Source organism: Cetorhinus maximus, chromosome 12, assembly GCF_964194155.1.
Source record: "Cetorhinus maximus chromosome 12, sCetMax3.hap1.1, whole genome shotgun sequence".
In the NCBI taxonomy this organism is placed as follows: Eukaryota; Metazoa; Chordata; class Chondrichthyes; order Lamniformes; family Cetorhinidae; genus Cetorhinus; species Cetorhinus maximus.
Genome location: NC_135890.1, coordinates 22,415,712 through 22,432,726, shown reverse-complemented (window position 1 = coordinate 22,432,726; position 17,015 = coordinate 22,415,712). Strand labels below are relative to the sequence as shown.

Genomic DNA, 17,015 nt, shown 5'->3' with positions numbered 1-17,015 from the left:
CTTCACTGTCGCTGGGTCAAAATCCTGGAACTCCCTAACAGCACTGTGGGTGTACCAACATCGCATGAACTGCAATGGTTCAAGAAGACAGTTCACCAACACCACCACCTCATGGGCAATAAATGCTGGCCCAGCCAGCAAAGACCATATCCTGTGAATGAATTAAAAAAAGGAGAGATAGAATAATCACTGAGGTAGTTCATCTGACCTCAGTGCTAATAGGTTTAATTGAAATGAACAGGAATCAGACCCCTGGGTCAGCAGATTAATTCGCCCTGAAATTGCAAGCGGGAAATATCCCTCTGTCTGTGTAGGAACAGGATCAGAAGCGGTGTAATTTAGTCACTAACACAGGGATTATTCTTTCCGGCTGTCAGTTTGCTCCTTTAACTCTTTCTTCTGCTTTTTGGAAAGGAAAAGCTCAAAAATTGTTCCCTCAAAGTCAGCCAAGGGCACATAATCTCACTGGGAGAGGGCAGAGGCAGCCTCACCGAGCATGGAATGTTAATGAGAGTTGATTTTAACCATTTCACTGTTTGCTCACTGAATACCTCTAATAATTCTTGCCCTCCAGCGCCCCTCCCTGCCCTCTTTTCAACATAAAAGGATGTCTAGCTATTTTTTTCAGTCCTCTATAGCAACTGTCTAAAAGTAGATTACTTAAGTATATAAGTTAGGGGCCAAACCCCTGTTTTAGGTGGCCTCACAGATGGGTATTTGGGTTCCTCGTCACAGACAGGTATTCAGCCTGCCCCAGCCAGGGTTCATAACTAGGTCTAAGCAGCAGTCAGCAACTAGCGATGAAACTTAGTCTTTGGAATGCATTGAGTGGTATGACTGGGAGACTGGGATTTTCCTAGTGCTTCGTAGCAAGTGGCATGCTTTTCAGAGTGGAAATGTCCATCTGTGGGCGTACCTACATCACATGGACTGCAGCAGTTCAAGAAGGCACCACTATCCCCCTCAAGGGTAATTAGGGATGGGCAGTAAATGCTGGCCTGGCCAGCGTTGCCCACATCCCATAAATGAATTAAAAATAAATTGGAAAACTAGGCTCTCCTTGCTGCAGGCAGTATCCAATAGCCACAAGAGTCGCAGAGGAAGTTGGAATGCACGTGCAGGTGTTTCTGAACTCACGGAGAAGAGTAAATAATAGATTATGGATGGAATGTTTGACTTTCGTTTGCAGGTCAGACAAACAAAATGGAGGATCTTCAGGACATTCCTGAAACAGAACAAAAAGCAGCAGAATTGACGGAAGTTCAGGTACAGGAACTTCATTCTGTAGCTCTTCCTATCTCAGCTTTGCCCCAATGTATTGCTAGTATCCCTCATGATGCCTGCACTTGTGCAATCTGTTCAAGCTTTTCTTTCTGCTAAGTGAAAATTGGAAACATTCAGTAATTTAAATTGAGCATTTTGCATTAAGAGATAGCAGTACAGAGATTTACGTAGTTTTGATACGATTGGAGTTCTTGATTTTGGTTTGATTGATAGCAGTCTTGTCTCTGAAGTGTTTCAGAGACACATGCTACATTAAGATAAGTCTTGGCTGGTGTAAATTTTCAAAATTCAGCTTTGAATATCTAACCATTGTTTATTTGAAGCTGCTGTGGATGTACCTTCATTGATTCCACTCCCAGCCTTTAAAAATGTTTAAATTTATTCATTCCTGATGTTGGTGTCGCTGGCAAGGTTGGCATTTATTGCCCATCCCCAATTGCCCTAAGAATGTGGTGGTGAGTCTTTGTGAACTGCTGAGCCTTTGCCAACTGAGTAGCTTGCTAGGTCACTTCAGAGGGCAGTTAATAGTCAAGGTGTAGGAATGGGGTCACTTGAAGGTCAGACAAGATAGGGGGAGTGGCAGGCTTCCTTCCCTGAGAGAGATTAGCACATCAATTGGATTGCTATATGGTAATCTAGCAATTTAGCTGACACTAGAAAAAATGATCATGTATGTTATGATCCCCAGCTGACATTACCCCTGGACAAGCCTGATCCCAGAGTGGAACCCAGCTTGATAGATCCTAACTTTTATTTGTTTGGTTAGATGCGTGGAGAGTAGCTACTGAACAGAGTCTCAGAAGTCAGCTGATGATATACTTTTAACAAAAGAATAAAACTTTTATTAAACAAGAAAAGATGAACTATATTACAATACTCCTTCACCCACAACTATACCTTTACAGATATATACAGATATGTAAGGATAACACAAGTTACAAAAGCTATCTTATACTCTAATGTCCACAGTAAGTACACAGTCCAAGTAAATCTATGGCATCCTGTGGTCAGACGCACCACACTCTGAAACCAAGTGACATACCACCTCAACTGAATGCTATGGATCTCTCCTTGACTCTCCCCAGACGCTTTTCAAACTGTGAGCCTATCAGTCTCACTGAACTCTGCCTTTCACACAGAGGTTTCTAATCCCCACTCTCCAAGGACTCGCTTAGGAATCTTTTCCCAAACCAACGCTTTCTCACAGACACCTTATGCAAGAGTTCACCTCTAGGATTTTGAATTTTCCTTCCAATGTTCCTCTTCCCTGGGTCACCACATGCATTGAAGCTGTTTTCCCCACACTCTCTCACCAACTCAGCCATCAACAGTACCACTGCTTCACATGCCCGTAGCAAAGTGTTTCAGACCTTCAATTGTCTCTTTGGACCTTCTTGCCTCTTGCAAGCTGTTCTCACTTTAAAGCTGCAGAAAGCAGACTTAGTCTCTTTAAATCTGAAGCTTGGAGCCTTTATCTCTGCCCCTCATTCTTAACTTCACTTAACAGGATCTTTTTCAGGTTCCTGTCCTTCCTTTGACTAGAAGGTCTGCTTGGGACCTTCCCCTGTCTCTGTCTCACTCCTTTGGCCTTAGGTTCTTTTGGGGAAACCTGCAGCCCCCTCTGCAGTGTCCAGGCTCTCTGGGGTCTTGGCTTCAAACTGAACCTTAAAACTGCTTTTTCTTCAGTTTTTGTGTCTTTGAGAGGGACCTGCCTCCACGGACCCCTGTCACTAGACAACAGCCCAATTCTTCTACTCTTGTTTGTTTAACCTAGCTGCAACAGTCGTAAAAAAGAAACCTCATTAGAAATGCAGGCACCTTTTTAAAATAAAACTAAAACTCCATTAGACCTTTCTTAACACACACATACAGAAATACAAATCATACTTGAACTTTAAATCTCATTCCTAACACCTAAAGGTATCAGTATCTCTATTTTCTAACAGCTGACAAATCACTAGATTTACTGCATTCAGTCTGACAACTTGTCATGGTAGGATTTTAACTCGCTCCCTCAGGATTGATAGTTCAGCACCGTTGGCATTCAATGGCTTTACCGTTGCTGAATTCCCCCACTGTTAACATCCTGGGGCTTACCATTGAGCAGAAACTGAACTGGATCAGCCATATAATTACAGTGGCTACAAGAGTAGATCAGAGGCTGGAAATTCTGCGGTTCCCTCATCTCTTGTCTCCCCAAATCCTGTCGTCCATCTACAAGACACAAGTCAGAACGTGATGGAATATTCTCCACTTGTAGGAGTGCAGCTCCAGCAACACTTGAGAAGATCGACACCATACAGCACAAAGCAGTCCGCTTGATTGGCACCCCACCACTAAACATTTCCTCCACCACCAATGCACAGTGGCAGCAGTGTGTACTATCTACAGGGTTCACTGCAGCAACTCACCAAAGCTCCTTCGACATCACCTTCCAAACCAGTGACCTCTACCACCTAGAAGAATGAGAGCAGCAGATGGATGAGAACACCACCACGTGCAAATTCCTCACCAAGCTATGCACCATCCTGATTTGGAAATATATTGTTGTTCCTTCACTGTTGCTGGGTCAAAATCCTGGAACTCCCTTTCCAACAGCACTGTGGGTGTACCTACACCACATGCACTGCAGTGGTTTAAGGTGGCAGCTCACCACCTCTAGGACAATTAGGGGTGGAAGATAAATGCTGGCCTAGAAGAGACGACCACATCCTGTGAATTAATAAAATTAAAAATAAATTAAAAGTGCACTGTTATACAATACTTGCAGCCATCCATGGAGGATGCCGCAGCGCTTATTGGCCAATGTGAGCTGGCATATGAAAGTTCCTGGGAAATAAAGCTAAGATTTGAGAGGGTGGCGTGAGAATGGCTTTTGTCAGTCACACGCCATGTTCTTAGTTTCAGCTGCACAGGAGAGCAGAGCCATGTGAAATCCCAAGTGGCTTCAGGGAAAAGGAGGGTAAAAGGTAGGGGGAGTGACCCAACAGAAAGTGTTCTTGCCTCCCGCTCCTAATGGCCATTTCAGAGGAGTGTTGATGGAATGCTGTGGACATTCTGTTTCAAAAAAAGAGACGTTCGGACAGGTGACCAAAGTTTGGTTAAAGAGGTTTTAAGGAAATGAAAGGTGGAGAGGCAAAGTGTTTTGGGGAGGGAATTCCAGAGGTTGGAGCCTGGTCAGCAGAAGTCATGGCTGCCAATGGTGAGCTGAAGGAAGTTGGGGATGCTCAAAAGGCCAGAGTTTTATCATCTCGGACCATCATCTGGATATTTCCGAGTTCCCCATTGTTTAGCATTTACTGAGTGTCTGTTTGTTTTCTTTAATCTAGCACGGTGACGCAGAGGGCATTGACCTCGGTTCCTTACAGAGGGCCATCTCTGAAAAAGACAAAGAGCTTTCTGTTGTTACTCACCAACTAGCAGAAGCTCAAAAGGACATAGTGAGACTCAGCCAGCAGCTGTTGGACAGGCCGGGAACAGTTCTGACAGAAGACGGGGATGGCTCACTGATACAGGTGCTGGAAGGAAACCAATTTCTGCCTCTGGAACAGAAGGTCATGTCAGCAGCTGATAAAAATTTTAACGTTTTGGTAGAGCAGAGGGAAGGAAGGAGCTCCATCACACTGATGGAAGAGAGCACAAACTCAGGCAGTGAAATAGAGAGCACCACTGTTTCGGTACAAATAGAGGGGAAGAATACCTCTGTCATACAAGTAGAACAAAGGAGCACAACAGTTGTCCATCTGGATGAGAGCACCTACTCTACAACAGAGTTGTACAGTTCTGGGGAACATCTTGGATATGGTTCCACCTCACAGGGAGGACTACAGATGGTCTCAGGAAAAGAGCAATGTGGTGAGATTACAAGAGATGTTCATTCATTTCATGTGTTTGAGAATGAAGAGCTTAAGAAACTACAAGCTCGCGTACAAGAACTTGAAAATAACCGAGAAGCAGTGGAGACCTTGTACAACAGGCAGCTAGAGGACAAGCAAGAAGAGTTTAAGAGCTTAAATCAGAGAATTTTGGATTATGAGAAAGAAGCAGAGAATTCAAAGGAAACCATTAATAATCTGAGTTTAGAAAAGGACCAGCTTCTTGATCAGATTCAGCGATATGATGAGGAATTGTTTGCAGTATCTCAACTGAAAGAGAGACTGACAAAAGCGGAGGAAGATGCAGCGAATGAAGAGAAAAAGCGTCTTTTGTTTTTGGAGAGCACGAGCATGCAGAGCAGCTTGTTAGAAGAACAGCTTCACAGTGCGGAAAATGAATCTAGGTCAAAAGATGTGAAAATTGAAGCCCTGGAGAAGGACCTGGATATCATCCAGTGTCGTGTCTCTGAGCAGGAGGCAGAGGCTAAAGGTTTGAGAGGGCAGTTACAAGAGAAAGAAGAAGCTGTCTTGAGCTTGAAGCAACTCCTAACAGACGACAAGTCCAAAGTTGAGGAGCTCATGCAGAAGTTGGCCTCCAAGGAGCAGGAATTGATGAGCATGCAGCAGAGTCTGTCTGAGGAAACGAGCAAAGTTCAGCAGCTTCAGAGCAGTCTGTCAGAAAGGGACGTCGAAATGACTGAGCTTACCATGAGCATGTCTGACAAAATGGTCGCGTTGAATGAAGACAAATTTTCACTGGGGAACGAAGTGAAGCTCTTAAAGGAGCAGCTGTTATCACTGCAAAGAGCACAGGAGGGAAAGGAAGACCAGAAACCCAGTGGTGAGAGCACACTGCCCTCTCAGGAGAGGGAACAGATGGACCTCCTGCAAAATAACACTGCTGGGTTTGAAATGCTGTTAAAGGAGAAGGACGGTTTGGAGAAACAAGTGGAAAACCTGAAGAAGGAGAATGAACAGGTAAAAAGAAAGCTGCAGGCTGCTTTGATAAAGAGGAAGGAGCTTTTAAAGAAAGTGGAGGAAATGAGCCAGGAAGCACCGAATAAAGAGCTCCACACAGAAGAAAGCTTGCCAAAAAGGCATGGAGCAGAACGTAGTGACCTAGTATCTTCAGAACCGGTGAGGCCACTCAAAGAAGCGCAAACCCAGGATCCACAAACTGTTGACTTGATTAGGGCACTTTCTGAAAAAGAAACTGATTTGCAGAATGTTAACAAAACTCTGCAAGATCAAGCAGCTAGCGTTAGTCAGCTTCAGGATTTGGTAGAAGGTCTGAGACAAAACCTGCAGGAAAAAACGGACCGTGTGAATTCCCTCGAAGCTGATATATTTGCCAAGCAGTTAACTATTCAACAGCTAACATCACAGCATGAGATAGAAAAGAAATGTGTTGAACACGAGAGCACTGAAGTAGATTCTGACAAGAACATGGCTGAGTCCACTGCCATAATGGAAGGGTTGGTAAAAGACAAACAAACTGAGCTTGAGTGTAAGCTTTTCACTCTGGAACAAGAGAAAGATCAGCTGCAGAAGAAGCTTGAGGAAGCTGTAAGTTCACGTAAGGACATGATGAAAAAGGCTCAGGAGAAAAGCAGACGTCACAGGGAACAATTGAAACAACAGAAAGAGGAGTATAATGCCCTGCTGGAGAATTTTAATGAACAAAGTCAGGAGAAAGCGAGCACCTGTGAGGAACTTGTAAAAGTGAAAGAGCAGCTATGGCTATTGGAAGAGAAGCCTTCTGCAGCCAAAGCATTGCAAGCAGGGAAGCTACTTCAGGGTAACCCTGAAGAGATAACTGTCCCAGAGGAGAATCAGCATTCAGGCTGGAGCCCGGAGTGGGTAGACGACTCAAAAATAGAACCTGTTCAGACATTCATTGATGAACCAAGAGCTGACAATCTTTTGGTGGCGCAGTTAAAAGAAGAGCTCCAGAAGGTACAGGATGAGAAGGAGGGCCATTATTTAAAACAGCAGCATTTGGCACATCTTGAACAAAGAACAAGGGAAGAATCAGCACAGCCTCTGGATCAAATCACTGAGCTGCAGAGTATCCACTGCCTAGAGAAGGAGGAGTTACTTCAAGAAGTTGACATTCTGAAGAAAAGATCTCAAGACATGGAACTTAAATTAGCTTTAGAAGAAGCTAGGGCTGAATCTGTCTCCGAACACTTGGCCACACTTAACAAGGAATGTGAAGAATTAAAGAACATCTCACAGAAAAAAGATGAGGAAGTAGAACATTTCCATTTACAGTTGAAGGAAAAAGATGCACTCCTCAAAAACCTGCAACAGAAGATGTCTGATAAGGAAGATCTTGTCAGAGCTCTGCAAACTCAAATGGAAGAGCAAACCAAAGAGTTCGAAGAACAGAGCAAGCGCCTCCAAACAGAGATCCTGGAAACTCAGCAAAAGCAAGAGGAGGATACTGAAGAGGCTAAGTCCAAACAGCAAATACAGAGGAAACTACAAGCTGCCCTGATCTCACGTAAAGAAAGTTTGAAAGCAAATAAGTTGCTGAAGGAAGAGCTGGCTTCTGTAACAGCATTGAAAGAAGAATTAAATAGCAAGGTAGGAGAAATCGAGAAAGCTACTGAAGAACTGAAGCAGGACAAAGAAGACTTACTGGCAAAAATGTTGAATCTCCAGGAGCAAAAGGAAAAATTAATCGCAGAAGTGAATAAGTCATTGACTGAAAACCAGAATCTCAGTGCTTCATGTGAGAGCTTGAAACTGGTCATTGATGGTGTTACACAGGAAAAAGAAAGCTTACAGCAGGAGATTGAATCCTTGAAAGGAGAACAAGTTGCTGAAAGCTCAGAGTGGCAACGCAAACACAGAGACCTACAGAAGGAATACGAAACCCTCCTACAGTCCTACGAGAACGTCGGCGGTGAGACTGAAAGAATGAGTCGTGTATTGGATGTTAGCAAGCAGGAGAAGCAAGAACTGCTCTGTAGGATTCGAGAAATCGAGGCTCAGAAACTAGAAGTAGAAAAGCAACTTAAGGAGGCTGCCCAGGAGCAGGACGGAATGAGAGAGAAAATGAGGAAGTTCGCTAAATCGAAGCAGCAGAAAATTATGGAGCTCGAGGAAGAAATTGAGAGGCTTCAGTCAGAACAACAGCCTGAAATAAGCCAGGTTAAGCCATCAGTATCCTCTGACTCAACAGAAAGTCAGCTTCAGGAGGAACTGCAGAAAGCAAAGAGGGAAACTGAAGAGGCGATGAATGAACTTGAGACTTTAAAAGCTCAAAGGGATGCCTTGGACCTAGAGACTGACGTATTGAGACAGCAGCTGAAGGATATGACCGAAAAACTGGAAGGAAGCGAGAAAGAATTGGAAAAAAATCAAAGCAATGTCGTTCAAGAACAGGAAATTCAGATGGAAGGAGCGATTGTTGCGTCCCTTGCAGTAGAGGTTAAACAAGAATTCAGCAACAAATTGGGTTCTTCCATAAAGTCAACTGCAACCCGTGTCTCTCCTGAGGACTCGCAAGAGGTATCTGATCCCGGTTTCCTTGATGAAGTTACCAGGTGCAGACAAAAACTGTCACAGCTGACAGAAAAACTGACACAGATGAAAACTGACAAACAAATGATAGAGGATGAGATGCATGAATTGAAGAAAACTAGTCAACTTTTGAAAAGTGAGAAAGAGACTTTGGAAGAACAATTGGTTAAAAGCCAGGATGAATTCAAACTGATTCATGAGTCTGTCTCTAAGTTGGAGCAGGATAACCACCAGATGAAGCAACAAGTTGAGGAGTTAAAGAAGGAGAAAGCAGCTGCAGAGTCGGATAAAGATGACCTTGAAGAGCGACTGATGAATCAGCTAGCAGAGCTGAATGGCAGCATTGCCAACTACCAACAGGAATCGAAAGACAGCAGCGACAAAGTTTCATGCCTTGAACTAACTGTGAAAGACAATCAGAAACAGATGGACAAGCTGGAAGAAGAGGTGAGGCAGCTCAAGAGTGAGAAGGCAGGAACTGCAGCCAAGATGCAAAAGGACTTTGAGGAAAAGGTCAAGTCCATGCAGAGGGGAAAAGAGGGAAGAAAGGTCCACAACAAAGAACTGCAGGAGCTGCTTAAGGTAAAACAGCAAGAGGTCAAGCAGCTGCAGAAAGATTGCATCCGGTACCAGGAGAAGATCAGTGATCTGGAAAAGACCATAAAGGCACTGGAATTTGTTCAGCAAGAAACTCAGAAGAGATTGGATGCTGCGATAAAGGAAACAACAGCAAAAATTGAGGATTGCAAGAAGGCCAAAGCAGAGTTGTTTTCCTGCAAAGTCCGACTCGATGATACCCAAAGTGAGGCAGCTAGGATCCTAGCAGACAACCTGAAACTGAAAGAAGATCTCCAGACCAACGAAGAAAAGGCCCAAGAGCAAGCCAGCAGCATGGAAGAAGAGCACAAGAGAAGGCTTAACCTGGAAAAAAATGAACATAGAAAGCAGCTAAGAAATATGCAAGAGAAATTGGAGTGTTTGGAGCGTGAGAATAAGCATGCTGATGATTCTATTGATGTGCTGAAAGACGTGTTGGAAAGGAAGAAAGTGGAAACCAACAAAATTCAAGCTGACTTTAATGAAAATTTGGCAAAGCTGGCAGCCTTCACTCGTAGTATGTCCTCTTTGCAGAATGACCGGGATAGAATCATTGACGAGTCCAAGAAATGGGAAGTCAAGTTCAATGATGCGATCTTGAAGAAAGAGGAAGAGATCAGGGATAAGGAAGACAATTGCAATGAGCTGAAGGAGCAGCTAAGACAGGCCTCCGTTCGCTGCGAGGAACTGGAAATCAAGCTTTCCAGGTAAAGTGAAAAGGTTTGGGGGTCAGCACGGGGTTTGTCTGACTGTTGGGGCACCTCACCTTCTGTGCATAGCAGAAAATCATGGGTGAAATGCCCATGGTTTCCCAATATGCGTGGTTGGCAGGGAAGATTGCTCCTTAATTTTGATCAAATACAAAGAGCCCAGTTCAGCTACTGCCCAAAGGTAGGGAAAATGAAAGGCTCAGCTACCATTGGTCTTCTCTTCCTCCTATAAACTTTGCAAGCTCAACATAATCACTATTTGGTTTTTCTCATTATCACACCTACTAACTTAAATATCCATTCCCTGTATCACCAGCGCACTGTGGCTGCAGTGTTTACTATCTACAGGATGCACTGCAGCAATGCACCAGGCTTCTCCAACAAACAACCCCAGCCCTAAAAACCCATGATACCCACCACTTAGAAGGATGAACAGCAACTGCATGGGAATACAGTCACCTCTAGGTTACCCTCAAAGTCACAAACCTTCTGCCTTGAACATGTATTGCCATTCCTTCATTGTTGCTGGGTCTTTGTGGCTGCTTCTAATAGTATGGTAGGAGCAATCCAGTGATGTCTACATCCTGAGAACAGATATTTAATAAAAGTGATTTCAGTCTTCGTGATGTGTTACATGATGGACCTTTGTTCTTCATCCAAGTTTTAGGAATATATAGAACTGGGCAGCCTTAGGAGCTCTTTTACCCCTCTGTCAAATTTTATATCAGGCCCTTGGTGAATTAGTTGTCATATTCCTTTCAGCTTTGCAATGACCAGCGCTGTGAACACAAGAAATAGGAACAGAAGTGGACCATATGGTCTGTTGAGCCTGCTCCGCTATTCAGTACTATCATGGCTGATAGCCCATTTTCTCAACTCCATTTTCCTGCCCTCTCCCCATATCCCATATCTCTCACTGTAGAGATGAGCGCAATAGGAAATTTAGCACATACAAATGTATTTCTGTTTTTGGTGAAAGCTGTCCGTTTATGTTTTAAAAGAGCTCACTTGATCCAGTTAGATAGATGATAGGTAGCAGGCCAAAGCCTTGTGTGATCATCTGTATAAATAGGAGCCTACTTTATTTGAAACAGAATTTGTTTAATGTTGGTTGTTTTTGATTACCTCAGATATTTAGAAGAGGCAACGAGGATACTGTCTTTCTTTTGGGCAGGAGAGGAGGAGGATGAAGTAAGAGTTGTCACTTTGGGCTGACTCCATCCTCCTAGTTGGTCATTTATAAAGTGCTGAGAGTGGAGCCCTACGAGTTAGTGGATTTGTAAAGCTCTGCAGAAATGTTTAAGTTAGCTTTGCTTCCATGCATAAATATTGTGGATTCTTTTTCCAGATTGGAGCACAGTGAGCAGGAATGGGAATCAAAGTTCAAGACTGAAGAAGAGGTTCACAGGCAGATGATGAAAAAAGTTGAGGACGAAAACCAACAACTTTACTCAAAATCAGAAGAATACCAGAAGCTTTACAAGGATTCTCAGAACGAACTACTGAAACTAACAGAAGAAACTAAGAGCCTGAGAGAACGGATTGCTGATTTGAACAGCTCCCTTGAGAAGCTTGAGAAAGCCAAAGGTGACCTGGAGGAAAACCTGAGGCAACGAGAGACAGAGGTGCAAAATTACCTGCTAACCTGTGAGCAGCTCCAGTCTGACCTCCAGAACTCCAAATCTTTAACCGAGCAGCTGCACAAAGAGACTGGAGAGAAGGAGGAGAAGATTGTTTCTCTCCTAGCAGCTAAAGAGGAGGCTGTTGCCAACGCCATCGGTGAAACCCAGCAACAGCATGCTGAAGAAATTGGGCGTTGGGAAAGTCGGGTTCAAAGGATGGAAGAAGAGAAATCAGGGGGAGAGCAAGCAATCAGAAAGCTGCAGAAAGAAACTGAAGATCTGGATGCAAAGCTGAAGAAAACTGAAGAGGAATTAAAGCAGCACAAGATAAAGCTGGAGTCTTTCACAAAGTCTATGGCCTCCCTCCAGGATGACCGGGAGAGAGTTCTGAGTGACTACAAACAACTCGAGCAAAAACACATTGAGGTGATTGTAGAAAAAGATCAACTGATTCAGGAAGCTGCCACTGAGAACAACAAACTCAAGAATGAATTGAGGAGCCAGCAAGCGCAGAAGGATGATTTGAACTCTGAAAACGCCAAACTCAAAGCACAGCTCTTGCAATACAGGGAGGATCTGAACCAGGTGATTTCCATGAAGGATTCTCAGCACAAGCAATTTTTAAAAACTCAGCTCGAGAGAATTAAAGTGTTAGAGAACAAGAAAGCTGATGTTGAGAAGCTGTTAAAAGAAGTAGAGAACAGTTCAGAGGAGCTCAGTCAGGAGAACAAAGCTCTGAAGGAAGAGAAGCAGAATCAGAAGGAACAGTTGCAGCTGGCAGAGAAAACCATGGGTGAGCTAAAGGAAGAAGTGGAAAGATTAACAGTTGGTGGGCCTGTTCAGGTGCTTCAGCAACAGTTGGATGAGAAGACAGGAGAGGTGGAAAAACTGGTTGCCAATCTCTCCTCCATGCAGGAAAAGGTGGCCGAGCTTGAGTTGAAAGTGGTCAAGGTCGAGGAGGAAACTGGGCATCGGCTCCGTGCCACAGAAACCAAGTATGAAAAGGAACTTGAGAATCTGCAGCATAATGCCGGCATCATGAGAAATGAAACAGAAACGGCGGAAGAGCGAGTGGCCGAACTGGCAAGGGACCTCATGGAGACCGAACAGAGATTACGGGAATCGATTGAAGAGGTTGACCAACTCAAGGCGCAGAATCTGTCTTTTGGGAAAGCCATGAGTTCCTTACAAGTCAACCGAGACCATCTTCTGGTGCAGCTTGAGGAACTACAGAGGAAGTACATATCTGAGTTAGAGATAGAGAAGAGCAGGAGCGAAGGTTTGTGCCAAGAGCTAACCCAATATGAAACCAATTGCAATAACCTGGCAGAAGAGAAGGATCGTCTATCCTCAGAGTTGGTAGCTATGAAGAGCAGCACCATTGAAGACAATCTGCAGGCCCGCATTGATGAACTGAGTAAGCAGCTGTCTTCCAAACAGCAAGATGTGCATGATTTGACCTTGGAACTAGAAGGCTCAGCCAATCAACTAAAAGCATTCTCCAAGACTGTGACAACACTACAAGATGAGAGGGAGAGACTGTTGGACGAAGTAGCCAAAAGCAAAAAGGTTCATGAAGTTAAGCAGGGTTCTGCACCAACCTCTTCAAAATCAAGCGAAGTGCAGAGTCTGAGAAACGCTCTGTCTTCTTTGCAGAATGATCGAGATAGACTGGTAATTATGATTTCTGTCACTGTACGTTTTACATGAGGACTTCCCTCATGGCTTGAAAATATTTATTTTGTCGATTCCTACTTTTCACTGTGCCCCCCAGCTACCTCCCATCCACAATCTGCTCCCTGTAGCATAACTTGCATCAAGTTCGGTCAACACATCACTGTGTGCACTGACCAATATTGGCTCCCAGTCAAGCAAAACTTTGATTTTAATATTATCATCCTTGTGCTCAAATCCTTCCGTGGCATCATCACATCATCACTCCCTTTCTGGTGTAGTAAAATGTCCCAAGGCACATTAGAGAGACGTTAACAAACAAAATTTGACACTGAGCCATATGAGATATTGGGATGGGTGACCAAAACTTGGCCAAATAGGTTTTAAGGAGCAACTTAAATGAGGACAGTGGTTTGGAGAGGTTTGGGGAGAGAATTCCAGAGCTTAAGGCCCAAGCAACTGAAGGCACAGCTACCAGTGATGGAGCAATTAAAGTCGGGGATGTGCAAGAGGCCAAAATTAGAGAGACACAGAGGGTTGGCTAAAAGAGGTTATGGAGATAGGGAGGAAACGATCTAAGAAAGCACATCAGCTTCTTTTCATTTTAAACATTGTGAAGGTGTTTGTAAACATTTGTGAATTACTTAAAATTCTTTTTTTTACTCGTTCTCAGGGTATGAAAGCTGCTGGAAGGGCTGGCCATTTATTGCCCAACCCTCGTTGCTCTGTGAGGTGGGGTGAGCCGCCTCCTTGAACCATTACCTTGTTTTGCTGATTCGTCCTGTCATCTCTATGTTGGCTGTCCAAAGGGGCAATTCACCGAGTGCCTTTTACCCCCCCCCCCCCCCCCCCCCCCCCCCCCCCCCCATGCCACTGTAACTGCACATTCTTCCTTCTCAGATAATAATTCAATTCCCGTTTAAATGCCTCAATTGAACCTGCTTCTGCCACGGTCTCACGCAGTGCAATCTAGATCCTAACCACTTGCTGCGTGAAAACAATTTTCCTCATGACACAAGCGCCAGAATACACACCATTTTTTTTACTCAGTCAGATTCAGGCAAAGAAACAAAATCTGAAAATCTAAAATTGCAGCTCTGTAATGCCAAAAGTGGAAATATAGGAGAGAGATCAGGTGATTCACAAAGTAATTGCCAGGTGACTGCAAGTTTATGTTCTATAAGCCTAGGTTGTGGGAGGAATGAAAGGTATTGCCATCCCCCATCTCACTGTACTGCGCTGGGATCCTGCACTCTGTCCCCAGTCCACTGTACTGCGCTGGGATCCTGCACTCTGTCCCCAGTCCACTGTACTGTGCTGGGGTCCTGCACTCTGTCCCCAGTCCACTGTACTGTGCTGGGGTCCTGCACTCTGTCCCCAGTCCACTGTACTGCGCTGGGGTCCTGCACTCTGTCCCCAGTCCACTGTACTGTGCTGGGGTCCTGCAGTCTGTCCCCAGTCTACTGTACTGCGCTGGGGTCCTGCACTCTGTCCCCAGTCCACTGTACTGTGCTGGGGTCCTGCACTCTGTCCCCAGTCCACTGTACTGTGCTGGGGTCCTGCACTCTGTCCCCAGTCCACTGTACTGTGCTGGGGTCCTGCACTCTGTTCCCAGTCCACTGTACTGTGCTGGGGTCCTGCACTCTGTCCCCAGTCCACTGTACTGTGCTGGGGTCCTGCACTCTGTCCCCGGTCCACTGTACTGTGCTGGGATCCTGCACTCTGTCCCCAGTCCACTGTACTGTGCTGGGGTCCTGCACTCTGTCCCCAGTCCACTGTACTGTGCTGGGGTCCTGCACTCTGTCCCCAGTCCACTGTACTGTGCTGGAGTCCTGCACTCTGTCCCCAGTCCACTGTACTGTGCTGGAGTCCTGCACTCTGTCCCCAGTCCACTGTACTGTGCTGGGGTCCTGCACTCTGTCCCCAGTCCACTGTACTGTGCTGGGGTCCTGCACTCTGTCCCCAGTCCACTGTACTGTGCTGGGGTCCTGCACTCTGTCCCCAGTCCACTGTACTGTGCTGGGGTCCTGCACTCTGTCCCCAGTCCACTGTACTGTGCTGGGGTCCTGCACTCTGTCCCCAGTCCACTGTACTGTGCTGGGGTCCTGCACTCTGTCCCCAGTCCACTGTACTGCGCTGGGATCCTGCACTCTATCCCCAGTCCACTGTACTGCACTGGGGTCCTGCACTCTGTCCCCAGTCCACTGTACTGTGCTGGGGTCCTGCACTCTGTCCCCAGTCCACTGTACTGTGCTGGGGTCCTGCACTCTGTCCCCAGTCCACTCTACTATGCTGGGGTCTTGCACTCTCACATGCCTTTTTCTTCTCCCTCCTTACCCTCATCCCAGTGTCATTGTTCCTATGTTGGTGTTCTGCCCTCTGCTTACTCTTCCCCAGTGTATCTCTGCAGTTGAACTTTCCAAATTCTGGTTGCAGCTGAAGGAGATGAAGAGCCTGCAGCAGCAGTACATGCAGATTGGGGAGGAGACGGCTGAATTGTCACAGCTCCGGACACAGCTCGAAGACCAAAACCAACAGATAGCCGATTACCAAGAGACCCAGGAGCAACTGAAGAAAGAGCGCAATGCCTGCCAGGACGAGCTGGGACAGCTAAGGTTAATATTTTATTAAAAGCAAAATAATGCGGATGCTGGAAACACTCAGCAGGTCTAACAGCACCTGTGGAGAAAGAAACAAAGTTAACGTTTCGAGCCCGTATGACATTTCCTCTCAGAGAAGAAGGGTCATTCGGACTCGAAACGTTAACTGTTTCTCTCTCCACAGATGCTGCTAGACCTGCTGAGTGTTTCCAGCATTTTCTGTTTTCGTTAAGATTTGATTGTTTATTTTCTGTCAGTGTTATTGGCTCACACTTGCCTCAGTCACGTCTTGTCATTCCCAAGCTCAATCTAATCACTGCTGGCCCAAGATCAGAGCCGTGAGCAGCAAAACACCTCCAAAATGGCTATTGTTCACGAGGAAGAATTTGCTTTTGTATAGTCCTCAAAACTTCTTTGCATAATTCACACAATCGATTACTTTGAAGTGCAATAATCTGTTGTATAGGCGAAAGCAGCAGCATCTCTGGCCCAAGCATGTCCCACAGGCAGCATTGGATGGGAGGCAGCAATCTTCAATACTTTCTGACAGACAGCGTTCGTTGGGAGGAGGGGTCAATCTGAATCAGTGCCAATATCACCCTCCCACAGCTCCTCAAAAATATAGGAGATGTGTTGTGTAACTCTGTCGTGCGTGAATGACTGTTGCCCTGTGTTGTGTGTGTGTGACTGTTGCCCTGTGTTGTGCGTGTGTGACTGTTGCCCTGTGTTGTGCGTGTGTGACTGTTGCCCTGTGTTGTGCGTGTGTGACTGTTGCCCTGTGTTGTGCGCATGTGTGTGAGATTGTGTGTTGAACTGTTGCCCTGTGTTCGCGTATGTGTGAGATTGTTGTGTGTGTGTTGAACTGTTGCCCTGCGTTGCGCACGTATGTTACTCTATTGCCCTGTGTTGTCTTTTTTTGTGTACTCTGTTGCCCTGTGTTGTGTGTGTGTGTCTGCTACTTTGTTGCTCTGTGTTGCAGGTCTGAGAAGTTGTCTTTTACCAAGCAATGTGAGAGGCTGAAAGAACAGTACCTGATTGCTGTGTCAGATAAGGACAAACAGATCCAAGAGCTTCAGAGCTTGTGCCAGGAGCTAAGGCTGAAGGTGACCCAGCAGGTACCTG

At 45.4% G+C, this 17,015-nt stretch overlaps 1 protein-coding gene across 2 annotated transcripts in view; it reads left to right on the top strand.

The window, feature by feature from the left end:
* Positions 1-17,015, top strand: part of LOC144687279 (golgin subfamily B member 1-like) — a 58,510-nt gene that overhangs the window by 31,639 nt on the left and 9,856 nt on the right. For both annotated transcript variants that reach the window (XM_078553140.1, XM_078553139.1), the window contains exons 13-17: positions 1,190-1,266; positions 4,614-9,994; positions 11,346-13,293; positions 15,730-15,908; positions 16,873-17,008. In XM_078553140.1, the coding sequence (XP_078409266.1) occupies positions 1,190-1,266; positions 4,614-9,994; positions 11,346-13,293; positions 15,730-15,908; positions 16,873-17,008 (7,721 nt within the window). The remainder of the gene's footprint in view (positions 1-1,189; positions 1,267-4,613; positions 9,995-11,345; positions 13,294-15,729; positions 15,909-16,872; positions 17,009-17,015) is intronic.